Source organism: Sitophilus oryzae, unplaced genomic scaffold (genome assembly GCF_002938485.1).
Source record: "Sitophilus oryzae breed Bouriz unplaced genomic scaffold, Soryzae_2.0 scaffold_111_pilon_pilon, whole genome shotgun sequence".
In the NCBI taxonomy this organism is placed as follows: Eukaryota; Metazoa; Arthropoda; class Insecta; order Coleoptera; family Curculionidae; genus Sitophilus; species Sitophilus oryzae.
This window is the reverse complement of record NW_022145749.1, coordinates 3,405,422-3,432,077: the sequence shown is the minus strand read 5'-3', so window position 1 is coordinate 3,432,077 and position 26,656 is coordinate 3,405,422. Positions and strand designations below refer to the sequence as shown.

At 34.0% G+C, this 26,656-nt stretch overlaps 2 protein-coding genes across 2 annotated transcripts in view; one reads left to right on the top strand and one right to left on the bottom strand.

Annotated features, from left to right (window-relative positions):
* The first annotated feature begins 315 nt into the window (after positions 1-315).
* On the top strand, positions 316-2,677 carry LOC115884022 (pre-mRNA-splicing factor CWC25 homolog). Its single transcript, XM_030902461.1, has 3 exons — positions 316-716; positions 952-1,475; positions 1,564-2,677. Exons 1-3 carry the CDS (start codon positions 495-497, stop codon positions 2,495-2,497), a joined length of 1,680 nt encoding a protein of 559 aa, XP_030758321.1. The 5' UTR covers positions 316-494; the 3' UTR covers positions 2,498-2,677.
* A 3,837-nt stretch (positions 2,678-6,514) lies between these two features.
* The window catches only part of LOC115883129, a 30,724-nt gene continuing 10,582 nt past the window's right edge, over positions 6,515-26,656 (bottom strand). The window contains exons 2-5 of the mRNA XM_030901442.1: positions 14,275-14,560; positions 9,470-9,657; positions 6,949-7,185; positions 6,515-6,886 (exon numbers count right to left, since the gene is read on the bottom strand). Of these exons, the coding sequence (XP_030757302.1) occupies positions 6,540-6,886; positions 6,949-7,185; positions 9,470-9,657; positions 14,275-14,560 (1,058 nt within the window). The 3' untranslated portion in view covers positions 6,515-6,539. The remainder of the gene's footprint in view (positions 6,887-6,948; positions 7,186-9,469; positions 9,658-14,274; positions 14,561-26,656) is intronic.

Below are 26,656 nucleotides of genomic sequence, written 5' to 3'. Positions count from 1 at the left end.
CACAGATAGAAATTGAAATTAAAAACATTAGCCATAGAAAATAAGTATAAAAGCCTTGGTTTCTATCACGGATAGCCGTGTAAAGATCTCTAAAGCAGAGAATCTCTAAAGTATGAAATGAACCAAGTATGAACCCTTGGTATGAATTGTGTAAAAATATAGCCTTTTTTACGTCTCTTTGATACATGCTTTGATACTATTAGTTATATATCTTCTGTGGGATATTTTTTCTATGATTGATAAAATCATATATTATAATTCACAGATGATGTTCATATATAATATCGGGAAAATTGAAAATGATTGAAAATTGCAATGTTTTTACTTGGTTTTTTACAGGTTAACTTTAACACAGACACACAGACACAGACTTGTCTTGTGAAATATTTGTTTCTAGTTCCTACTTTCTTATAAACGTTTAAAAAGAAACAATTAATACCAGTACAGTAATTACTGAAGAATTTATTTAGCAGATTATTAGGTCATAACGGAATATGGCTGAGGAAGAGAAACTTGACTGGATTTATAAAAGTGCAAACAGTTTAGTTAGCCGTGAAGAATACTTATTAGGGAGAAAAGTTGATAAAACATTAGATGAACTTAATAAAGAAGAAAAAGAAAAGAAAATCGTCTTACCTACCCCAAAAAATCACGTTGAACATGAATGTATTCCACCATCAATTCGTGATTTCAATAAAATTGTCCAATCTGAACAGGTAACCTCCTAAGATATACATATTTAACTTTAAAAAGGTACTTTAGAATTGCTATTTTGCAAGTTGTTCTAGTTTGTAATGCTGGTTGTTTTCTTAAACAGTATCTATACCGTTTGGTTGAAAAAAACAATGTCATTTTGTGTGTAAAATTTGACGCTTTTGTTCATACAATCAGAGATACAATCGTCATATCTTTTTATTTTATCAGTAATTCATTGAGTAAAATACATTTCAGGTTGACTTATCTGCAAAACTTCAAGAAGATCCATTAGTAGCTATAAGGAAACGAGAAGAAGAAGCAAGAAGAAAATTTTTACAAAATCCTGTGCAACTGAAAAAACTACAGGATGCATTAAAAGAACAAGAAAAGACAAAGAAGAATAAAAAGTCACAGAAGGAAAGAGATTTAGATCAGAAGCTTAAAGAAAAATTGAGATTATATGGTAAATCTCCTGCAAGCAAAAAGGGAAAGACCAAAGTTAAAGATGAGGCATTAAATACAATCTTAATGCATAAATTTAATGCATTAAAGAGCAAGTTATCAGATAGTGATTTAAATGATATTTTGAATGGGAAAACTAGCAGTAGTAGCAGCAGTGATAGTAGTAATGAGTCTGATAAAGATAAAAAAGGCAAAAGAAAAAAATATAAATCATCTAGTGATTCTGATGATAACAGGAAAAAAATAAAAATTAAGCCAGATGAAAGAAAACAAAAATTAAGAAATAGATATAACAGAAGCAGAGATAAGTCTACCAGGTAAAGTATCCACAATAAGTAAAATATTTCTTTTGTTTCCTATTAAGTCTAACAATCATATAAAAAATTGAATTATATTTTTTTATAGAGATACTGGAAGAGAAAGGTATTCTGAATCAAAGAAGAGATATAAGAAGAGGAGCAAGTCAAGAAGTAACTCTAGAAATAGACACATAAGAAAAGGCAGAAGAGATGATAGTGATAGTAGTTCAGAATATGAAAAAAGTAGACGAAGTGTTCATGGAAGTAGTAATAGCAAACAAAAAAAGAATAGAAGACATTCAAGTGAAAGTTCTGAAGATGAGAAGTCAGCTTATCTTAAGTCAAACAAAAGTAATGATGACCTTGATGAAAAAATATTAAGAAAACTTAGAATGCTTAGAGATGCTGCTGAAATCTCTAATGAAAGAATGATTTGTGATAGAGATGAAAGTAATTGTAAAATACAAAAGAATGCCAATTCATCTGGTTCAGATAATGACAACTCAAAAATATCAAATAAGCGACTATTGTTACCAGAAAAACCTAGTCATTTAAAATATCAAAACGAATCTAATGATAGTTCGAGTTCTGAAAGTTCAAAAGCATACCATGATTCCGAAGAAGACAAAAAAGAAAAAAAGAATTATGGTTTAGTATCCTCAGATGGAAAAAAACTTGCTTTAAAAAAGAACCAGAAAAGCAACATCGCTGAAATCCAGCCAGTTAAAACACAAGTTGTAAAAGTTACAACTGAGAGAAAAAATGTGAAGAAATTAACAGATAAAGAAAAAGAAAAAATAAGGAATGAAATGATGCAAAATGCAGAAGTTAGGGATAGAGAAAGGGAAGAAAATGTGAGGAAATATAGAGAAAAGGATAAGGCAGAGGAAAGTGTCAGTACAAAATTCGATACTGACCTAATTCATAATCAGCTTTTAAAATCAGCAAAACACTCATCAATTGAAGATAGAATTAAGTCAAATTTGAACAATATACAAAGATCCGCGAGACATATGGATTCAAATTTTTCAAAGAGATGACGTTATTAAAGTTTTTCTTATATTTTATAATATTGGAAGTGGTACTGCACAAATTGTTCATTTCTCAACTAATGCTATTTGTCTTTATTAAGAACAATTATGTGACACATTCAAAGTTAAATATATGATATCTGAGTACTTCAGGAGCAACAATTAACCAACAATTTTTAAATATTATGTTATATATTTATTACAATATATTAAATAATTTATTTTATAATTTTGTTTTATTTATTGACATTTACCTGTTAAGCAGGTATTTATGTAACAAACGATCAAACAAACAACAAAAATCGATTTTTCGATTACTGCGATTTTATAAAATTTTATAGAAAATTTAAATACAGGGTGATTTTCCTACGATGTTCTCTATGGGTATCTCGGAAACTACTGGAGATAGAGAGTCGGTTAAATGAGGAAAGAATTGCAGTTTTGTGGGGTCATAAGTATGCGCCTTTCAGATTTTTGAAAAAGTTCATGGCTTACTAGATATTTCGAAAAAACAAATTTCGGCTATTTTAAAAATTGTCCCTAATTCTCTATTATAATAGAGAACGTCGTAGGAAACTCACCCTGTATATAATAAAAAATTGAAGTACCCATTTAAAATAAGAAAAATTTGCTTCAAATTGCCTCACATTAAATTATCAACTTCCAGTAATATTGTACTGTTATATCAGCTGGTTTTAATCCGGATAGATCTCGTGCAAAAAATCTCCGATCTACATATTGTAGTTCTTTAGACACTTCTAATGCACGCTCAGCCTGGGATACCATATACATGGTGTCCCAGGCTGAGCGTACATTAGAAATTTCTAGAGAACCACTATATCTAGATCGGAGATTTTTTGCACATCACTGCTTTACAACGAGATCTATCGATTAAAAATATTTTCAATATGGCGACACTTCCTGAAATACCGGAAGTTGACAACAACTTTCTTATTTTAAATGGGTGCCCCCATTTTTTATTATACATACCTACTTAAATTCTCTGTAAGATTCTATGAATATTGATGTTAAAAAACTCTATACCTAACATTTACCGTTTTTGAGAAAAAAAATATTTAAATTTTTTGGATGAAAAAAAAACTATCTGTCAAAAAAATTTGTATAGCCTAAAAGGCAAATTTAGTAATTACCACAGCAGCCATTGTGACATAAAGAGAAGACATGTGGCTATTTATTTCAGAAAATAAATTGTTCAAATGTCATATAATAATGGCGGTAGCTGCCATGGAATTGAGCGATTAAAAAATTATCATAAATCATTTTTTTCAAATGGAAACCCACTTTTTTTATTTTACTAATGAAAAGGTTTTTCAATTTGTTACTTTTTGACTATGTTCCTATACCTAAAATAAATTGTTTTTAAGTTATTTAGAATTTAATTTGAAAAAGTATATTTTTCTTGATTTTATCTAGCTTCCTTTGACATTAAGTGTCAAACGGTCAGACAATTTATTTCCATCTGTCAGAAAACGGATTATTTGAATTTCCTATATTATAAATACTGCCTACCTTAAGAGTTTAAAAAGTGTATTTATTTATTTTTTTTTTTTAATAAATAGTCACATGTTTTCTCTTTATGGCACAGTGGCTGTGGCAATTACTAAATTTGACATTTAGGCATACACATTTGTCAGGCAGTTTTTTTTCGTTCAAAAATTTTAATTTTTTTTTTCTCAAAAACGGTCAATGTTAGATACAGAGTGTTAATATCAAAACTCATAAAATTTTAAAGAGAATTTAAGTATGTAATAAAAAATGAGGGCACCTATTTAAAATAAGAAAATTGTTGTCAACTTCCGGTATTTCCGGAAGTGCGGCCATATTGAAAATAATTTTAATCGATAGATCTCGTTGTGAAACTATGATGTGCAAAAAATCTCCGAGCTAGATGTTGTATAGTTCTCTAATAACTTCTAATGCACGCTCAGCCTGGGACACCCTGTATACTAAAACCAGAATATACACCTGTAGAAAGACATGAGAGATAGTCTTAATTTTGTCAACCCTGTAACTCTTAAAAGTTTAGACCTATGAAAAAAATGTATTCAACTAATTTTGTAAAGAATTTTCTGGGCTTCAATTTTTTATACAGGGTGAGTTTCCTACGATGTTCTTTATGGGTATCTCGGAAACTACTGGAGATAGAGAGTCGGTTAAATGGGAAAAAAATTGCAGTTTTGTGGGTCATAAACATGCGCCTTTCAGATTTTTGAAAAAGTTCATGGCTTACTAGATATTTCGAAAAAAACAAATTTCCGCTATTCCAAAAATTGTCCCTAATTCCATTATAATCTATTTTAGACAAAAAGTTTTCAGATAAAAGAAGATAATCACATCGTTAATGAGATTTATGGATGAGATTGTGTCCTCCGTTTTTTTCTGAAGCCTGTCATTTTTGGCATATGACACAAACATATGTCTTTTTAAATGGAAACCAAGAAACCATAGTTGACCATGACTTCATTAACAGCGCCATTTTTTAAGCTTTTTAGTGATATAAGCTATAATATGTTTCTATAATATGTTCACAATTCTTATCATTTTTAAACAATTTCACTTAGTTACCCATGGAAACAAGTTCAATCGTCGCGTCGTTGCTCTCAGAAAGGTCAAACTGTCATATGCAAACTTTGTATGTCAACTTTTCTTGGCCATATATTTTCGAGGATACGTTGACCCAATGACGTTGATCGGTGAACGTTATTTACGTTTTTTAGAAAAGTTAAATTTAGATACTCCTCAATAGAGTGCATCAATAGTTGAGTGGTTCCAACATGACTTTCATTATGACACACCCCCTCATAATGAAAGAAATGCTAAAAATTATTTATATCATAATTATGCAAACTCAGGGATAGGAATAAGTGGACCAATTGCATGGGCCTCCTCGATCACGTGACCTATCAATTTTAGATTTTTTTTTTATGCGGTATTGTTGACAACAAGTATGGAGGGCTTTTTTAGCCTCCATAACAACAAGATTTACAAAAGTTATGAATTAAGAGAGGCACCCGAAGAGGCGGTGCGGGAGAATTTCATTAAAGTCGACCGGCCTTTCTGTGTGAAAAGCTTGTAATCACTTGTAATTCAGTTTTAGAAAGATGCATTTTATGTACTCAAAACAATGGCGGTTTTTTTGAACACTTGCTAAAATAACTTAAAGTGTATGTAGTGATATTAGTTTTTTAAGTTTTAGTTTGTGTAATGTAAATTGAACAGAACCGTTTAATAAAATATTCTGTCTTTTTATAAGTTATAAATCATAACAGAATAAGAATACCATGCCAACTAAGTGAAATTAGTCGAGAAAGATAAGGAATGGCTACAACTGAGTAATTTTTCGAAAAAAAAACATATTATAACTTATATCGCTGAAAAGCTTAAAAATGGCGCTTTTTATGAAGTTATGGCCAACTATGGTTTCCATTTAAAAAAAAACATATGTTTGTATCATATATCAAAAATGACAGGCTTTAGAAAAAATCGGAGAACACAAACTCATTAGGGATTTGATTATCTACAACTTTTATCTGAAAACTTTTTGTCTAAAATACATTATAATGGAATTAGGAACAATTTTTAAAATAGCCCAAATTTGTTTACTTCGAAATATCTAGTAAGCCATAAACTTTTTCAAAAATCTGAAAGGCGCATATTTATGACCCCACAAAACTGCAATTCTTTCCCCATTTAAACGACGCTCTATCTCCAGTAGTCTCCAAGATATCCATAGAGGAGATCGTAGGAAACTCGCCCTGTATAGAGTATTTTTTTGTATGTGTCATATTTTCCGAGATATAAGCTAAAAAGTCATAAAAGTGGCATTTAACCACACCCCTCTCCTCGAGCTCATCGTCTATCTTCGAGGACTTTTGACACATATCGGCCCAAGTTTAGAAAAACCATTTTTAAAACTGGGATTTTTTTCCACCGATTTGTCTAATATGACTGGGGTATTATTTGTTGTTTTACTAATATCTCTAAATATTTAATAAAAATACTCAATAAATAAAATTTGGTATATTTAGAATCATAAACAGTCTTTTAAATAATCAGTACAGTCGCAATGTGTTTTCTCCGTTTTAAGATCGCATAAATCATCAGCGCTTCTTGCGCATTTATCTTCATCTTCAAATTTTACAGTTTTTTGTTTAATTTTACATGCTCCTGATGGTATATCTGGCGGACTAACCCTTAACAACCTATTTTTATCTTGGCGATCGTCAGTTAACTTGTCTTTACTTGGGGAATCTGTGCATTCAATTGGATATCTACCATCGCAAACCTGTTGCTGATCTTTTAGGACCCCGGCATAGTACTTTTCAATCACTTCTTCTGGAGTATCAATATGTTTTGGAGTATATAACGCATATTTTCCTTAAAAACGAAAAAGATATATTAAAATTATTATGTACCTACATAACTATAATTTTTCTTACCCTCTATGTCCTCGGAGCAAGTCAAGTCTTTTGGTTCCCCTGTATATATAGGATACGCGCAAGTTTTATTAACTGGTAAAATTCCATATGGAGGCACCTTATATGTATGTTTAATGGAATCTTCGTATTCTTGCAAAATTTTTTCATGTTTCTGTTTGTCTGCTTCACTCTCTATGTCTCCCCCACCAACATTAAAATCTTTCAGGCATTTATCAAAGTCAGTTATTTTCTGTTCGTCTATTTAAAGATTAAAAAAATATATTAATAATTATACTTCTTCCAATTTATATATTATTTGAACAGCCCAGCCAAATTACGACCACCATTATTTACCACCATTAAAGCAACAAATTATAATTATTTGAAAAATGCTAGTAAGTAGTTCAAACCACCTAAGGAGACTATAATCTTTGATATATCTCTACTTAGGCATAATGTCAAATATACAGTTCAATTTATCACTTTGCACGTAATCAATATACCTATACATCAACAATCAGATACCTAAGATTTTATTAGACCTCGAAATATTTGGGGATTAATTATTATTTAAGGGATGTTGGCTAAAACTGCTCTTTATAATATCCTACTTAACGAAAATAATATAAACCGCGCTGGCAACTCTTACTTTTGGGTCGGTATTTACATGTTACATCTTATTAAGTTGGGGTGAGAAAAATGTTACGGTGGGCTGTTGCGGCGTTGCCACATTTCTCAGAGATACAAGTACGCCTTTCATTGTCTAGAGGAGTAAAATCATGGTAAATAGAACCTAACCAACCATACAGTGGAAGAGTTTTCAAGTGCACCAAGTTTACATATGTTAATAAGATGTTCACGTTTTTTTACGAATGATGTTTTTATATACAATATAGCAAAATTTGAAAATAAAAAAATTCTTCTAACAAATCCTTGTTAATGGTTTGCTTGGTAAAGCATAGTTTGGCGTATATTAAAAAATCCATGATTCTGTACCTTAAGACATTGCTTTTGAAAACATGTTTTTTATAATTTTATATGTTAGGATGCACACCTGTTTTGCTGAACAAAATTTATGTCGCCGATCTTTAAATTATTTTCTTTAGCTTTAGACACACATATATATTCAATTGTAACATTTTTGCAACATCAGTTCCACATACAGTATGTCCCCGAATTGTCTACAAAAGGAAAAACTTTTTTATTATTAACATTTTGAGAAAAATGAATTCTTTATAAAAAAATGTGCTTGTTCTAAAACTATTAATCCCGTAATTTAAAAAATTTCCAAACCGTTTTAGAGAAAAAAAATGCAAATATAGTTTTGCAAAAATAATTTTTTCCTAAAATGTACCTTAAAGCATTGCTTTTGAAAACATGTTTTTCATAATTTTGTATGTTACGGTGCACAACTGTTTTGCTGAACAAAATTTATATCGGCTATCTTTAAATTGGTAAGGTATCGTAGGGTATTGGCTAAGGTATCGTAAAGTATTATCCCAACTAAATCAGACTAAATACATCCAAATCTCTGACTAGGTAAAAATAAAATTTCGCGAATTGCCTACCGCGGTTCTCCTAAAAGATCGTACAACGCGGCGCGTAGACCGCTTAGTCTGTCCATCGAGAAGATCCATGACAGTGACGGTTGTGTCTGTCAATTTCAGTTCACAACGAAATTGTATTTTCTGTAATTTATTGGATATAGCCTCTTGAAGGTATTTTAATGCACCTACTTATTAGCTAAGATTGATAACGTTGCATTATATTTAAAATAAATGGTTTTTGGGAAGACGGTAGTATAATGTCTAGTTCATCGGATGAAAGGGTAAATTAACATCAACGAAAGAAACTATAGTTGATTTTGAGTAATTCGTGGGAAATTTTAGAAAAAACGGGAAATTTTGACTGTCTTCGTGGAAAATTCTATTTCAGGTAGTTGGCAACACTGACTTCCGCATAAATTAAAAAACCCTTTAAAGAAACAATATCCTTAAATCATGGATTTTGAAATCATGTTCATAATTTTATATGTTACGATACACAATTTTTTTTATGAAAAAAATTATATCGCCGCTTTTGAAAACATATTTTTCATAATTTTGTATGTTACTATGTGCAACTGTTTTGCTGCACAAAATCTATATTGACTATCTTTAAATTGTATTATTTACCTTTAGCATCAGCAAAGATATTTTTGCAACATTAGTTTCGCATATATTAGAAGAAAAAATATCTTTAGATCATTGTTTTTGAAAAAATGCTTTAAAAACAATTATTATATTATTGTATTGGTCTATTAACTAAGTTAGTAACATTTGTAATTAATAATAGGATATTGATATATTATATGCAAAAAACGATGGGCGACAAAATGAATTGTTTTGTTACGAATTGCTACACACCTTTCTATTGACAGTTTGTTAAAAATATTTAAAATTAACAAAGAATGACGTATGAGCGACAACTATTTTTATAATCCAGTATCATTGTTAACGAGATTATACCTTAGTAAAAATGTCGTATTAAAATTAATACGAACCTTTCATGGTCTCATCAAATTTCCTTTCAGCCTCAAATTTATCTTTAACTAAGTCATCGATATCGTCTTTCAAATGGCCTTGCTGGAACATCCAGTTTCTCATGTTTTCGATAACTTCACAAGGAAATTTGCTAGAGTTCTCTTGCATATATCTATATACGTATAAATCTGCGCCTGTTATAATAAATCTATAAAGACACATAGATTTTATATTTTATAGTTATAAATTAAATTTTAAGTACAGGGTGAGTCAACAATCAAGTTCATTATGTCGTCTCTCTAGATCATTTACAATCTAAGCGTACAGTTTAAGTCTGTCTATAGGCTTGGTGCATTCTCTGCCGGTGCTGCCACCATCGGAGAATATTGTAAACAATCTATATACAGGGTGGCGCACCTCATTCACCTCGGTTGATTATACGAAAACGGAAAAATGTAGAAACAAAATATTTTATGAGTATATGTAGGAAGGCAATGTGCATAATTTAAAATTATTTTGAAATGTACAGAGTGTGTCAGACCTAAGATCCATACCAAAGTTATATTTTTTCTTATTGAACACACACACCCTGTATTTTATTTGATTTTTGGATTCTTGGGCATAAAATAAGGCATGTATTATAAAGCTTTAATATGTTTAAATGCTTTGGTTTTTGAGATATTTAAAGATATTTAAATATTCATGCTATAATAAAAAGGTTTGTCAACACCCTGTAAATTACTTTTCAGAGTTAATTCTTGTGCTGACTTGTGAAGCCAGTGAAATAAACTTTACTAAAATAATGTATTGCTTTCTTAAATGTATACAGGGGTATCAAAAATTGCTGGTCTGTTTTAAATATTTATTTTACACAAAAACTTCGTTATTTTAAATACAAAACTATGTATTTTTTTGAATAAGTCGAAGCAGATTTTAATGCTCTTTGAAACTATATTAGGGTTTCCTATACCTGGCTCAGATTTTAAATAAAAAGCGATTTTTTTTCAATAAAATGGCAATCAAGATGGCTGGTGTCGCCATGGCAATTTGCTAGTGACAGTTAGTAGCTATTTTCAAAAGCGACATTAGTTTATGGACTTTATTTAACGGTTTACTTTTATTTAATTTACCTACAATAGTTTAATAAGTAAGTATTTATTATTTTATCAAGAAAAATAAAGAAGTAGCTCTTTGATTTATATTACGATGACTTGTAGATATATTAGTTTTTCTATAAAAGAGCCAATTAGGGAAATTTTATTTTCTTCACTTCCAATGACAGGTTTCTGCCTAATAGGTTTCTCATATACCACACTATCAGCTTTGCGAAATAGGAAAAGTAGTTTTTCAAAGGAACGCTTGTCAAGAAAATTCCTATTTGGACATCTTTGAGCATAAACCCTTCAGGCCAACAAGCAATTGTCCTCACAAAATAAAATCACTAGTAACATATTCATTCCTTCCGACAGCAGATACTGCTTCATTTTTCTTGATAAAATGATGAATACTTACTTATATTAACCTTATTGTAGGTAAATTAAATAAAAATAAGCTGTTATAAATTTAAATAAAGTCCACAAAGTAATGTCGATTTTGAAAATAGCTACTAAGTGTCACTAGAAAATTGCCATGGCAACACCAGCCATCTTGATTACAATTTTATTGAAAAATCGCTTTTTATTCAAAATCTGAGCCAGATAGATATAGGAAACCATAATATAGTTTGAAAGAGCATTTAAATCCGCTTCGACTTATTCAAAAATTACATAGTGTTGTATTTAAAATAATGAAGTTTTTATGTAAAATAAATATTTAAAATAGACCAGCAATTTTTGATACCCCTGTATACATTTAAAAAAGCAATAATTTTTTTTTAGTAAAGTTTATTTCACTGGCTTCAAAGTCAGCACAAGAATTAACTCACTAACTAAAGTAATGTACAGGGTGTTGACAAACTTTTTTATTATAGCATGCATATTTAAATATCTTCAAATATCTCAAAAACTAAAGCTTTTAAACATATTAAACCCTTATAATAAATTCTTTATTTTATGTCCAAGAATCCAAAAATCAAATAAAATACAGGGTGTTCCGTAAGAAAAAATATAACTTTGGTATAGATCTTAGTTCTGACACACCTTGTATATTACAGTTGAGGGTTGGAACCTTTGGTGTTAAACAGCAAAATAAAAACACTAAATCACCACAATACACCAAAACACTTTTACTTTTACACTGGACGCGCGTTTCGCTAACCATGTTAGCATCATCACCAGATGATTATAAACTAAAGTATAATCTACAAGTTGAGCGTTTATATACTCGCCCAGTGGGCACCGAGTGGGCGTGGCAAAAACTAGCCAACCGAGTCAGAGACTGAACATTGAGCTTACATCGTTATGTATGAAACAAAATTGTTTTCAATTTAATAACAACTTTTTTGAACAGCGGGAAGGTACAGCAATGGGTAATCCATTGTCTCCATTTTTGGCTAATTTATTCATGAGCAGGTTTGAAGTGGAGGCTAAGAATCAGTTTGAGTATTTTCCAAGAGTTTAGTTTAGGTATGTGGATGATATTTTTGCTGTTTTTGACACACATTCAGACACCATAGATAATTTTATTTCTAAGTTAAATAATCGTTTTCCTTCCATTAAATTTACTCATGAAATTGAGAACAACGACAGATTACCATTTCTAGATGTATTAGTTATTAGAAATGCTAATAATTGCCTGGAATTTGATATCTATAGGAAAAATACGACCACACGCAGATATAGTCCTAATGAATCACATCATAGTGTTGGCTAGTTTAGTTCTTGGCATAAAATGGCTAGTTTAAATTTCTTAGTTCATAGATTACTTAGTTTCCCACTTTCCAACGAAAGATATGAAATAGAAAGAGATTACATTAGGAATGTAGCTGAGTGTAATGGATATTCTCCTTCACTAGTTGATAAATTATTTAGAAAACGTAGGTATAGGTTAATGATTTCTGAAAATTCGACTTTTCAAGTGGAGAAAGATACGTCTAAATATTTTTCGATACCGTTTGATAGAGAGTTAACCCGTGGTCTAAAAGGAATTTTTTAAGAATGTCAATTATAAACTTGTGTATAGTGCTAATAATAAATTACAACAATTATTAGGTAATCCAAAGGATAAAACATCTCCACTGGAATGGTCGGGTATTTATGAAATTTCTTGTAAAGATTGTAATCAGAAATATGTTGGGCAAACTAGAAGATCAATATTAACTAGATTTAAAGAACATTTAGCTCAGATAAGATATGGTAGACCGGATAAATCTTGCGTTGCCGAACATATTGTTGATAAAGAACATTGTATAGATCTTAATAATTTAAAATTAATTAAACAAGTCTCAAATTACAGGCAATTAGATGCATATGAAAGCATCAGAATTAATAAATGTAAAGATAGTATGAACAGAGACAACGGTCCAATTCCTTCAAGTTCTTTGTTCCTACTACTCTAGTGGCGGAAATCTAACTGTTACGCTCAGTTGGCTCTGACTCGGTTTTCTAGTTTTTGCCACGCCCACTCGGTGCCCACTGGGCGAGTATATAAACGCTCAACTTGTAGATTGTACTTTAGTTTATAATCATCTGCTGATGATGCTAACATGGTTAGCGAAACGCGCGTCCAGTGTAAAAGTAAAAGTGTTTTGGTGTATTGTGGTGATTTAGTGTTTTTATTTTACACCTTGTATATTTCAAAATAATTTGAAATTATGCACATTACCTCTCTACATATAGCCATAAAATATTTTGTTTTTACATCTTTCCGTTTTCGTATAATCAACCGAGGCGAATGAGGTGCGCCACCCTGTATACAAATACACTACAGGTAAATAGCGAGTATACAAAAAATTTATTATTTAATTATTCTAAAAATGTTAGGGAGTATAATTTGTGAAAATTCTAAAAATAAAAATAAAAAAGTAACTATTTTGATATCTTCAGAAGGTCCAAATTTGTATTATAATTTATTATTTCAGTTAAAAACACTTTTTAGATGAATTCAACTATGGTAGCGAGCATTATAGTTTTAGTCACCGGTTTTGCTAGTGAGGCATAATTGGGGCTATTTCGGCTATAACGAAATTTCTTAAATATACATAATTATAATTTTAGAATATGTTCATAAAACATTTAATCACTAGTTGATTAAAAAAAGTATACCATTAATATTGCAAATTATATTTTATCCTCTCATAGTATATGTCTATTTAATTTTTTGATTATGTAACGAGCACTTTGTTTACTAACTTGTTTCGTAGAACTGCTTGAATTCATTATTGCTTTTGATCAAATCGGTGTAAGAAACTATAAGAAGCTATAAAACGTTGCTTTGGGAGAGTTGAATTTCCGAAAAAATTGACTTATTGAATGTTATTACACCTAACAACGCCCTAATTACGCTCTCCTTTACGCGTTAACATTTTTTAGGCAATTTTATTAACATTAGAAATTGTGACAACACAACACTACGCGACGCCTAGTTCGAATTCTTTTTGACTTATTTTTTACTATCCGAAACAGCGTTATATCACACAAACCGCGTACATGAGTATTTTATAGTTTCAATTACTGCGCTAGCAAAAAACCAAAATACATAAATATTATGACAAAACCACGATTCCAATATTATTCTAATGCAGTCAACATGACGGCGCCGGCGTCATAATATATATATTGCTAATTTCAGATTTTTTCCGTTGAAGCGCTGCGGTCGGAATTTGTTGAAATCAACTGAAATGCACCAAGCCTATAGCGTGTACGTTGAAAACTAAAGATATTTTTACCTCTGTGAATATACTACTATGAGAGCACCAATATAAAAATCTACCGGAGTGTACAAGTCAGGATTTAATGGATCTGATCCTGGCTTTACAAGAAGCGTGCTGCGTAGATATTTTCCTCCAATTATTCCAGAATTTCGAATCGGAGGTTCTTGAATCATACAGGAACCGTCTGCCAAAGAGTACGATAAAATAAATCGACGAACTGTATCTTCTGGATGTACTGCGTCCATGTGCATTTCATATCTAAATAATAAAAGTGATGTAAAATTAAAAGGAATTTTCGACTCTCAATTTTAAGATGAATGTATCATCTTCAATAAAACCCGAACAGGTGAAAAAACAGATAGTTATCAAGCTAAAAATCATATTTTCCCAATTTTTATTAAATACTGAGATATTTGCATGGGAGCGTAGCTTAATCAGGTGCACCTGCTATTAAGAGAGTGCTAAACATTAAATTCCTATACGGTCGTGAATATCCGAATTAAATTTTATACAGGGTTGTTCACCACATACGATACGGAGTATTGCAGCTAAACGATTAGATTTTTACAAATTGTAAGTTTTGGGTTTGTTGAAGGACTATTAGAGCTATAAGTAAAAAAATAAGTAAAAAATATTATAGTTGTATTTTTTTAAATGGAACACCCTGTATATTATAGCATTTTTCGATTCTGCGATTAAAATAAAGGTAAGTTTGATTAAGGTTTATCACACTTAAACCATACCGTTTTTGAAATATTTTCAATTTTATGAAATTGCAGTAAAAATTTTAAGGCTTTATTTCTCCAAGGGTATCAAAGTTTTTAATACTAAATATTTACTGAAGATTATTTATTGATCAGATATTGTGTTGCAATAATAAAAATTCAACTACCTTATACAGAGTGTCCAAAAATTTGTATTAAATAATTACTAGCTTTAAACGGCAATAACTTCTTTAATTTAAATGGAACACCCTGTATATTTTACGTGAATCATATGCACAATTTAATGGTCTATCAAATTATATTATACCATTTTTTACGCATCTCTTCAACGTTTTCTTATAATTTATATTAAATCCACATTTATTTAGAATACTTTATTAATTAAAACAATTTAAAAGTATGTAATTAACTAATTTTTGATCGGAAATAATGGTAGTATCTTCCCCTAGGAGATGCAAGACCTTGTCGTTGGTGGGGAAGCTTCTGGTCAAGTGCTGAGGGGAATCACCTCTAGCACTTGGCTTGGTCTAAGAAGCATCTCACTCATTGTCTTGTCTCTGGCTGTAGTGGCCCGGGAATTGCACCAAGACATTTAAACCAGGCACCTTCTACTGTCTGTGGTCAAGTCTCGCGGGTAGAGGGTGTGGGGGGGTCTTGGCTTAACCGCCTGGACCAAGAGAAGACAACCTCACCAAAAACCTAAATCCTACGATGGCGGGGCCAAGTCAAAGGGATGCGTGGCTAGATAGAGGACTAGCCATTACTGGTCTCAACCTTGGGGCATCAGGGGGCACCCCATTGTATTTACCCCTTACTTCTACATGCGGGGCTCTGTAGAAGTGGACTGACTATCCCTAGCGACTCGTGGGAACACTATGAGATCTAATAATAACAATAATAAAAACACCACCGGAGAAGCTGTGGGGAAACCCCCTAGCGACACTGGGAACAGGAACAATGAAAGTTCCAAGGGGCCAAACCCCCCAAAGAGAACTACAGGAGGGGTGGCTGACACTTGCGCGGGACCATCCTGCGCTACTGGCACTCAAGCTACCACCTCCTTTAGCAAGGGCCGGGAGCTTACCTCTAAACCCAACAGGCGACACAGACTACCGTTTCGTCTACCTGGCCTGGGTCAACCAGGCGGGTTGGACGATCCGCTGAGAGTGGGTCTTAGCGGAGCAGAAGCACGGAGATACCTCCGACTGCTCCACGCAGGACTTGCTCCAGAGGAAGCAAAAGAGAAATTACTCCTCCAAAAAGGGGAGGGTAAAGGAACCAAGAAACAGGCTGGCGCATCTCCACCAAAGGGCAAAAGAGGGAGCGAAAACCTTTCACCTCTGCTCCGGCAAGAAGAAAAAAAAGCCAGGATGAAAAGACGTCCAACACCGAGAGGCAAGCAGGGACATATCACCAGCTTTGCCTCTATTGCTGGACAAGTGAAAATGGCGGTGCTACCAAAGGATTACCCAGAGGTTATACTGACCACCGACCAGCAAACGGCTCTAGAAGAGGCGATACTGGACGAAGTAGTGGCGATTGGAGAGCAACACAACGACCGACAAAATGTGGGTCAAATGCGATTTGCGGGGATTCACTTTCGGGTGGGCATGCTCCTCATAGACTGTGTATCTCCAGAATCGGCGGATTGGTTGATAGAAACGACACCTAAACTTAAGAATTGGCAGGGACCGGGACTGGTTGCTCTGAAGGGAGAAAACATCCCTAAGGAGGCGACCATCACGGTCTTTTTGCCGAGGAGCAAAGGGAAAGACACCACCTACCTGCTGAACCTTATCCTGGGTCAGAACTCCGATGTAAGGACGTCGTGTTGGCGAATCATCAACTCGAGGGAGGAGGGCCACGGCCAAGTCCTCACAATAGGAATTGACCTCAAATCCAAGGAGGCAATAGAGAAAGAGGGATACATTCTTTATTATAGATTCGGGACAACACCGGTATCAGGTCTAAGAAGAGACCAAGCTAAACAGGTAGAGAAAATGGAGACAGATCCTCCAGCCTCTACCTCACAGGTACCTCAGCCGGAGACAAGCTCCTCGACTGTGCACGGAGGACTGAGCCCCAACCAAAGTGGAAGGGTGTAGACCACATCAATTAATGTATAGGCATTATAGGCGGAATTGACCGAATCCTTCCAAAAACAGCCATCTATCAAGCAAATGCGCGTCAGCGTCGCTTTCTAGATATCCGCGCTAATAAAATGATATATCCGGAAGATCTTACAATTGCGATTCAAATTAATTTCGTAAACGAATTCAATTTCGAAATAAATTCGGCCTGTCCCTTACTTTCTGCCATATAGAATTATACATCCGGCCGTATGTTTGGTTGCCTAAAAGGATTACTTTACATGTGCACTTTGAATATTTAAATAAGTCAGTGGCGGGGTGTTGTCATAAAGTATTCCATAAAAGTTATAAAAAAAAGATTCAATTTAGTTAACTACTCGTCAATAATAATGTATACCAAAGTGTTTTTTGCACTAGTGAAAAAAATAAGTTATTTTTTGCACTAGCGTAATATTTCGAAAAAAAAGCAAATTTTGTGCAAAAAAATGCTGCCTAATTCCATTATAGTATATTTTAAACAAAAATATTTCAGATAAAAGTTGTAGATAATCATATCCTTAGAATGTGTTCTCCGTTTTTTTTTCTAAACCCTGTAATTTTTGACATAATATGACAAATATGTAGATACGTTTTTTTTTTAAATAGAAACTATAGTTAGCCATGACTCCATTAAAAGCGCAATTTCTAAGCTTTTGGGCGATATAATCTTTTTTACAAAATTTCACTTTCATTACTTATGTCAAACTGTCACGTCCAGACACAAATATTGTATAAAAAGCATATTGTTACGGATTCCGTGGGTCCACTATTTAAACTCACGATAAAATACTTAACGAATTTGTTTGTTTCACTCTGTACACAACTTATACTATTTACAACACAACTTATGCAACTACTATTACTCTAACGGTATTTCGCGGTATTTTCTAACTTCAGACTTCAAACTTCAAACTTTTAAACTTTACTTTTAAACTTGTCCAACTGTCAAAGCGCGGGCCTTATATACCCCCTGGCGGTTGTTTCTAGATTTTTCTAAAGAATTCTATAATTTTCTTTACTTTCTGGCGAATGCGCCAGGCACGCCGCGACTTTTTAGCAGTATGCAGTTATGCAACCAGTAATACACCTTGACATTGCCCCCTTCTCAAATTTGATCGTCCCGATCAAGGTTTCCTGTCTGGTATCTCTTCAATCGATCCAGATGAACTACTTTCATCTTACTTCTAGGGCTGCGTTGAATCCGGTACACAACATCATTTATCCTCTTGATGACTGTATAAGGACCTTCCCATGCTGGAGTTAACTTTGGGGATCATCCTTTCTTGCGCTGTGGGTTATACAACCATACCCTATCGTCTTGTTGAAATCCCGTAGAATTAGCTCTGAGGTCGTAACGAGCTTTCATCCGGTCACCTGGCTAGCGTAATCTTACTTCTCACGGCCTTATGAATTCCCAATAATCTTTCCTTCCTAACGATTCTTTCGAACGACAGTCCAACGTTATCTTGTTCCATTTTTCCTCCAGATCGAGTACTTGGTCCTTGTCTAGCTGCGCAAATCTTACAACGTTGACACCATTTCTTAACATCTTCACAATAATCCACCCAGTAAAAACGGTCTCTCAGCTTGTTCAAGGTCTTGTTTACCCCAAGATGGGCTCCAGTTTTACCACCGTGAATTTCTTCCAATATATGGGTAACTTTCTTCCTTGGTACCAGTAACTGAGTTGTTACTGTGCTGCCATCCGCACTTTCCCACGTGCGCTTTAACAATCCATTCTCAATAACCAGTGAATTCCACTGAGCCCAGAGAGCTTTGAAAACGAGCCCTCTGTCCGCAATATCCTGCCACGGTGGTCTCTCGCCGTTACCTTCCTTGATGAGCCGTAGTATTGTTCCGATGTCTGGATCTTCCATTTGATCTTTCCTCAATTGTGTCGTCGTCCACTGTTCATCGGTTCCAAGTTTAAAACTCCTTATCATGACAGTGCCTTCACGTTGTTCCGTTTTACAGCAGTGCTTACAATCGGTTTGACAGGGTCTTCTGGATAAACCATCTGCGTTACTATGCATTTTTCCAGCACGATGTTGGATGGTAAAGTGATACTGTTGGAGCTTCTCGAGCCATCGTGCTATTTGACCTTCAGGTTGTTTCATCTCCATAAGCCACTTGAGAGCTGCATGATCTGTCCTAATTAAAAATTCTTGGCCGTACAGATATTTATGAAAATGATCAACTGCCTTCATAATTGCTAGCAGCTCCTTCCGGGTAACGCAGTAATTCCTTTCTGGTTTGGATAGAACTCGACTGTAATATTCTATCACTCGTTCTTCGCCATCTTGCACTTGTGATAGCACTGCACCTATGCCGATATTGCTGGCGTCGGTATCCAGGATATACCTCCCTTTGTTGTTGCGGGTAGGCTAGAATAGGACTTGAACATAAAGCCGCCTTAAGTCTTCCAAAGGCTACATCACAATCGGTGTTCCATTCGTAGCCGACTTCATCACCTGTAAGTCTATGTAAGGGTACAGCTATATTGGCAAATCCCTTGACAAATCTTCTGTAATAGGTGCATAAACCCAGAAAACTTCTAAGTTCATGTTTGTCGCAAGGTTTAGGCCAATCCTTTATTGCAGCGATTTTCTTCTGGTCAGTTTAAATTCCGTCTGCTGAGACTACATGGCCGAAAAATTCCACTTGTCGCTGGAATAAGCTACACTTCTTCGGGTTCAAGTACAGGTGAGCATTCCGTATGCGGCCGAAGACTTCTTCTAAATTTCGCAAATGCTCCTCAAAAGTTCTTCCCATAACCAATACATCGTCGAGGTAAACCAAGCACGTTTTCCAAGTTAATCCTTAACACCACCTCCATGAGACGTTCGAAAGTGGCTGGAGCATTGCATAATCCAAACGGCATGACCTTGGAATTGGTATAGTCCGTTTCTGTAGAAAAACCGTCTTTTCTTTGTCTTCCTCGTCCAGACCAACTTCGCTAGTATCCACTCTTTAAGTCGAGAGTGGAGAACCAGCAATGAACCTGCCAGTGTGGTTAACGTGTCGTCTATACGTGGCAGTGGGTAGCGCTGTCCTTCTTAGTGACGTCATTGAGCTTCCGATAGTCCACGCAGAATCGTGTACTACCATCTTTCTTCGTCACCAAAACAACAGGAGATGACCATGGACTCGATGATTCTTCGATAACTCCATCTTCTAGCATCTTATCTACCATTGTCTCCATTTCTTGTTGTTTGGAAAGGGGCACCCTTCTAGGACGTTGTCGAATCGGCTGAGCATGACCAGTATTAATCCGGTGCTTCACAAAATCCGTTCTTCCACTGTTGTTCTTCTCAAAAATACTGCCATGCTTTAGCAGGAACTGCTTGGCCTTCTGTTTCTCCTCAGATGTTAGGTGATCCCATGGCTGCTCTAGATGTTTTAGTGTTTCTTTGGATGCCATTTATGTAACAGCTGACGGCACTTCATCACATCGGGTGACACTTCTTACAGGTTCGCAGATGGCTATCTTGTCACCTTTTTGAATCTTGACACAATTCGGGAAAACATTCGTAATTCTGATCGGTATATTCTTGTCAGTGTTCACCAACGACTTTCCTACGTCCTTTCCTAAGTACCTATCTTGTTTGTTGTCGCTACTTTGTACCAGTCCAACACAGCACCCAGCGATTTTCTCCACTTTACCGAATACGATCTTCTCGGTATTACCAGGTATCACCACAGTTTCCACTGATCTTACATCCATTCTGCCTGGTCCCTCGTCTGGAAATAACATGAACTCTTCATTTCCAATATTTAAGATATTTCTCTGGTGATCGAACGAAAATCCATGTTGACGAATCACATCCATGCCCAAGATGAAGTCATCTTCAATATCTGCCACTAAGACGCTATCACTTGAAACTTCAAATTTCTAACTTCAGTTCGACGATAGCCTCTCCCCGTACAACGGCCATTTCCCCCGTAACTGTACGTAAACACCCTCTTCTTCCCAGAGGCATCAGCTTCAACTTGCACTGAGTTAGCCCGCACCAACGATACCATAGCGCCAGTGTCCACTGTCATTCGGATTCTCCTACCATTGACTTTCCCGTCGATCACTAAACTGTCAACGGTTCTTCCCAGACTCCTAATGGAAAAAATCCTGGGGGCTCTGTTCTCCCCAGTCAATACTCGCCCCTTAGTATTGACCCTTCTTGGAAGTGATTCTGCTGTTCCTGGCCACGCATTTCCAACATTGCTTGTTGCTTTTTTTCCATGTCTCCGAAGCTTTTCTGAAGTCGAATTTCCTGATTTTCTAAGATTTTCTGAAGCCGGTCCTGTTCTTCTTGCTTTTCTCTCTGACGTCGCTCCTCCAAACGAATTTCCAAATTACCCAATATTTTCTCAAGCCGGTCCTGTTCTTCTTGTTTCTCTTGTTGTCGTTGGATTTTCAAATCTTCGAAAATTTTGTCTTGATTTTCTAGAATTTTCAGTAAGCGGTCCTGTTCTTCTGCTTTCTCTTTTTCTAGTCGGGCTCGCTCTTCTTCTCGTTCTTTACGTAGTCTTTCTTGTTCTTCTGCCTTCTTTCTTCTCATATTTTCCATAAAATCGCCCAATTACTTGCTTCCATTTTCTTCGATTGCTCCCTTGTACCAACCATAAAATACTCTAATCCGGTCTAAAATCTTCCAATCCACTTAATTTCTTCTTAAAATCCTCTTGAATCGCACTTCCGACACCAATTGTTACGGATTCCGTGGGTCCACTATTTAAACTCACGATAAAATACTTAACGAATTTATTTGTTTCACTCTGTACACAACTTATACTATTTACAACACAACTTATGCAACTACTATTACTCTAACGGTATTTCGCGGTATTTTCTAACTTCAGACTTCAAACTTCAAACTTTTAAACTTTACTTTTAAACTTGTCCAACTGTCAAAGCGCGGGCCTTATATACCCCCTGGCGGTTGTTTCTAGATTTTTCTAAAGAATTCTATAATTTTCTTTACTTTCTGGCGAATGCGCCAGGCACGCCGCGACTTTTTAGCAGTATACAGTTATGCAACCAGTAATACACCTTGACAATATATATTGCTTACATATTATTTGTAAAGATTTTTACATACTGTTTGCGAAGAAAATATAGCATAAATATTAAGAAATGTTAAAAAAACACAATTAAGGGGCTTAGAAAAAAAGGGATAAAAGTGACTTTTTGTTCTAAATTGACTAAAGTACAGACTTAGACACTTTAAATACCAATTTATTTAGTATAAAAGGAAATTAAATAAATTCTTCACTATGCTCTGCTTAGTGCCACTGTAGAATTTACTTAATTCCCCCATTTTATACCAATTAAATTGATACCTAAATTATCTAAAACTGCATTTAGAAGAAAGTCAACAATCCCTTTTATTCTAAGCACCTCAATTAATAATTATTTCTAATGGATTTGATATTGATTTTTCAATTCTAATAGAGAGATCTAATATTGCCGACCACTATCTAGCACCAACTTAAATTCTGGGCAATTTAGAGGCGTTGTTTAATTTCTAACTTGCATTTAATAATTTATAAGCTAGAAGAAAAATTACAACTATTCCTTAATAAATAAAACAAATAAAATATAATGAGACTTAATTAAATAGTGAAGCTGAAGGCATGAGGTACACCCTTTTCTAGAAGTGCTGGTGTTGATTGAAAGAATTGGGGAGATACGCAACCTAATGGGCAAATTCGTGACATTGCTAATTTGATTTCCCCTTACGTCTCAAGTGCTGTACGGTGGAGCCTCTATTTGTTCTGCAGCCAACGCATAAAACACTTATTTCCTCAAATTCGGACAGCGAAGGCATATCGATGACGAAGTAGATCTGAAAGCAACAGTGTTGCCATATTAAAATTTGTAATATCTGTAGGTTTGATTAGTTGTTAGGTTTGACGAAGGTCTTTGGATGAAAATCCGCGTTGATGTTAAAAATAGAATAAACAACAAAAATATTTTTTATAGGTACTGAATAGGTAGTATGATCAAAAAAAGTCATTTAGTTGGCTTGGAAATGACAATTAGTAACATTTACCATAATATTTTACATATGAAAAAACAGAGCTCTTCATTTCCAAGGCCAACTCTGACGCCGTTCTTTGTTTAATCATATAATATTATATTAAATTGTTTAATGATAGACCGTATCCGTATTATTAACATACTGTACCCAAAATCCGTAAATCTACGGATTAATCAGTAGTTCTGACAACACTGTCTTCGGCAACCACTCACTCTGTCGACTGAAACCAGAAATTACGGAAACAACGGTCCAGAATCTTTTACCCGCTGAGCTGGAAATCAGCGCGCGGCGGCGCGGCGTAGAGCTAAACTAAATCTGGGACTTCTCGGACAAGCTGACGGTAACACCAGCTACATCTTGGACAGGTTTTGTGCTACGAGATCGCCCATAAGTTTGCACATCTTCTTATTTTTCAATCAACAATACTGGATTTAAATTTTATGTTTATGAGGCGTGATTGGTGTCGACCGCAACGAAGCTGCCATATCCCCTTCCACGTCACTTAGCAATGTGGACAGTTTCTCGGTTTATTTTATATGTTAGGGCAACGTTTTTACTCTTCTCTCTTTGTTTAGTAGATTATGAATGCATTGTACTCTTCTTACATACATACGGAAATCTCAACCCAAACCCAAACCTTGCGGACTCTAGTATATTCCCTTTTAATAAACTTGCTAAAAAGTGTTGTAGAGCCCTAATTATTTAATAAAAAAAAATAGTAGCTTTGATAGAGTGCTGTAGAGAATCCGTTGTCATGGCGTTGCCGCTAACACGGTAGAAAAAAGATGATAGCTGTCATATGGCTGTCATGTTAAAAAATATGTATATAAATACAAATTTATTTTCTATGAGATTTCTTTAACAAGTAAGGAGTAGAAAACCATCGTCCGAAGAACACAAACGTTAATAAAAGGTACAAACATAACAGAGAATCTAGCATTCTTTATATATTAATCAGTAGATAGACTGTCTAACTTTAGAGTTAGACTTGTTTTCATCATAAGAATATACCTGATTTAATAAATTATATAAATTTTGAAAAACAGTTTATTTTAAGATCATGTTTATTCGCTTCTTTGAATTATTTTAGTTTCACAAAGTGTATAAATAAATTTTCTTTAATTAAATAAATCCGACCAAGCAATATTTCTGTTAGTAAAATATTTTCCAGTCCATTCATACATAGAAAATTAATTCATTTTAAAATGAGGTAGTGTACTAAAGGTAATCTTTCTTTTATGATATTCTATAATCAGCAATAGATTTATTTTTAAAGCAAGATATGGCCTGCAGATTACGCATTAGTTAGAAGAAAATATCACTTTATTAATATACAGTGATTCAATTAAGAATCTTCGTGATATGCCTATAATAATAATAAAATAAAATAAAATTCTAAATTTGATATTTTATCCAGTATGTCCCCGGATTGTCTTGGTAACAAGAGAAAAGAACTACAAGAGAAAAAACTGATTTATTATTTACATTTAGAGAAAACCCCATTCTTCATAAAAAAAATTGGCTCTAAAATGGATAATTCCTTTTATACTTTTCCATATTTCCATACCGTTTTAGAGAACATTAAAAAAATGAAAATATGGTTGAGTTTGGTTTGGTCCAAGACCTAAATATTAGAAGACGTTTCTATGGTAATATCATACACAGGGGCGGGAAAGTGAAATAGCAAAAGCGGTTCAACCGTTTCCACGGAAATTTCAAATAAAATAGTTCCAGCCTCAGGCGCTAGGTTGTAGTGCAATTAATTTTTAGGTTAAGAAGTTGCTACTAGTTATTGCCAGATGGCGTTAAATCAGAATTTTTTTAGTTTCCATAGTTTCCAACGGCCATTGTCATACTATTGTCAAATTCTCAAAAAATATTGTCGTTGTCATAGCGTTATTACAGTTGAGGGTTGGAACCTTTGGTGTTAAACAGCAAAATAAAAACACTAAATCACCACAATACACCAAAACACTTTTACTTTTACACTGGACGCGCGTTTCGCTAACCATGTTAGTATCATTAGCAGATGATTATAAACTGAGTTTATGATTATGATTATAAACTGAGTTTATAATCATCTGCTGATGATGCTAACATGGTTAGCGAAACGCGCGTCCAGTGTAAAAGTAAAAGTGTTTTGGTGTATTGTGGTGATTTAGTGTTTTTATTTTGTTGTCATAGCGCCTATCATAATATTATCAAATTATTATCAAAACGTCTTTCAAACTATAATTTGTTGTATGTGTTTTAATTAGACAATTCCTTTTGTTTGTGACCCTAAAAATATAATGTAAGCCTTTTATTTTTGCCATCATTTAAGTACCTATTTATATTTACTCCATTTACAAAACTTTGGGCGTATTACGTTGGTCTTGTTTTATTATAATAAACGATGTTTAAATATTTGACTTATAAATAAAAACTTTAAACAATAAATAATATTTACACATGTTTGGCTGTAATTTTATTTGATAATTGTATAAAGTATACTGTTAAATCATATTTTTTACGCATCACAACGATACTTGTTATTGGTATTGTTGAATTTGTGTAAAAAATAAGATTGAATAATCAAATTTAATTATTTTAGAGTAAAATTCAATAAATACGCTCATTTATAAAGCCCGCGCTTCGATCCATTTAAAACAAGCCCTACTCAATAGATGGCGCCACTTCTGTAGGACCATTTTTCAGTATGGCAGAGTCCATTCTTTTTCTAGCTAGGTATATTCTTTGACTATTACCTTTTCCGATAACTAGTATGACCCTTTCCGTAGCATTGAACTAAATAAATGTTGTGCTTCTAATTAAAACAGCAAAAAATATGACGTAAATTAAAATTCTAACAATAACAATCTATTAAAGAATGAATTCGGAATGATATTACCATAGAATCGCCTTTTCATTTTTAGGACTTCATTCAGCTTCATTCAGAATTATTCGCAATTAGTGAAATTCGCAATTAGTGAAATACATTTGTAGTTTCAATTAGCCGTAGAAGTTTGTTTACCTAATTTTAATGTAAGCATTCAGAACGTCATAGTTAGTGGTAGTAATTTTCAATTAGTGGAAAAAGTTAACAAACTTTTGACTTTTCCACTAATTATACTTCAAAATTTGCGAGGAATGTCATTTTGGCCTTTGGCCGACCATACCAATAGGTATGGTAGACTATTAGGATCGACAAAAAAAAAAAGTTCTTTTAATTTCACTCAAAATGAGTTATTTGGGTCATAAATGACCTAAATACAAAATATTTTCTTGGTGTCTGTCTGTCTGTCTGTCTGTCTGTCTGTCTGTCTGTCTGCCGTCTGTAACACGATAACTCAAAAACCGCTAAACCGATTTTACCCAAATTTGGCACAAAAATACTGTGGCACCCGAGAATCTGGCCATTAGTTTTTGGTGAGGGTGGGGGTTGGTAAGGGGGTATGGGAGAGGGTTAAATATTTTAAAAAATCGTAACTCCAAAATTACAGCAGCTAGTGAAATGCGGTTTTCA

Excerpts from the sequence above, each read along its gene's own strand:
- LOC115884022 (XM_030902461.1), top strand. The coding sequence starts at position 495 with ATGGCTGAGGAAGAGAAACTTGACTGGATTTATAAAAGTGCAAACAGT. Across the intron at positions 717-951 it reads AAATTGTCCAATCTGAACAG|GTTGACTTATCTGCAAAACT; the intron begins GTAACCTCCTAA and ends AATACATTTCAG. Across the intron at positions 1,476-1,563 it reads AGCAGAGATAAGTCTACCAG|AGATACTGGAAGAGAAAGGT; the intron begins GTAAAGTATCCA and ends ATTTTTTTATAG.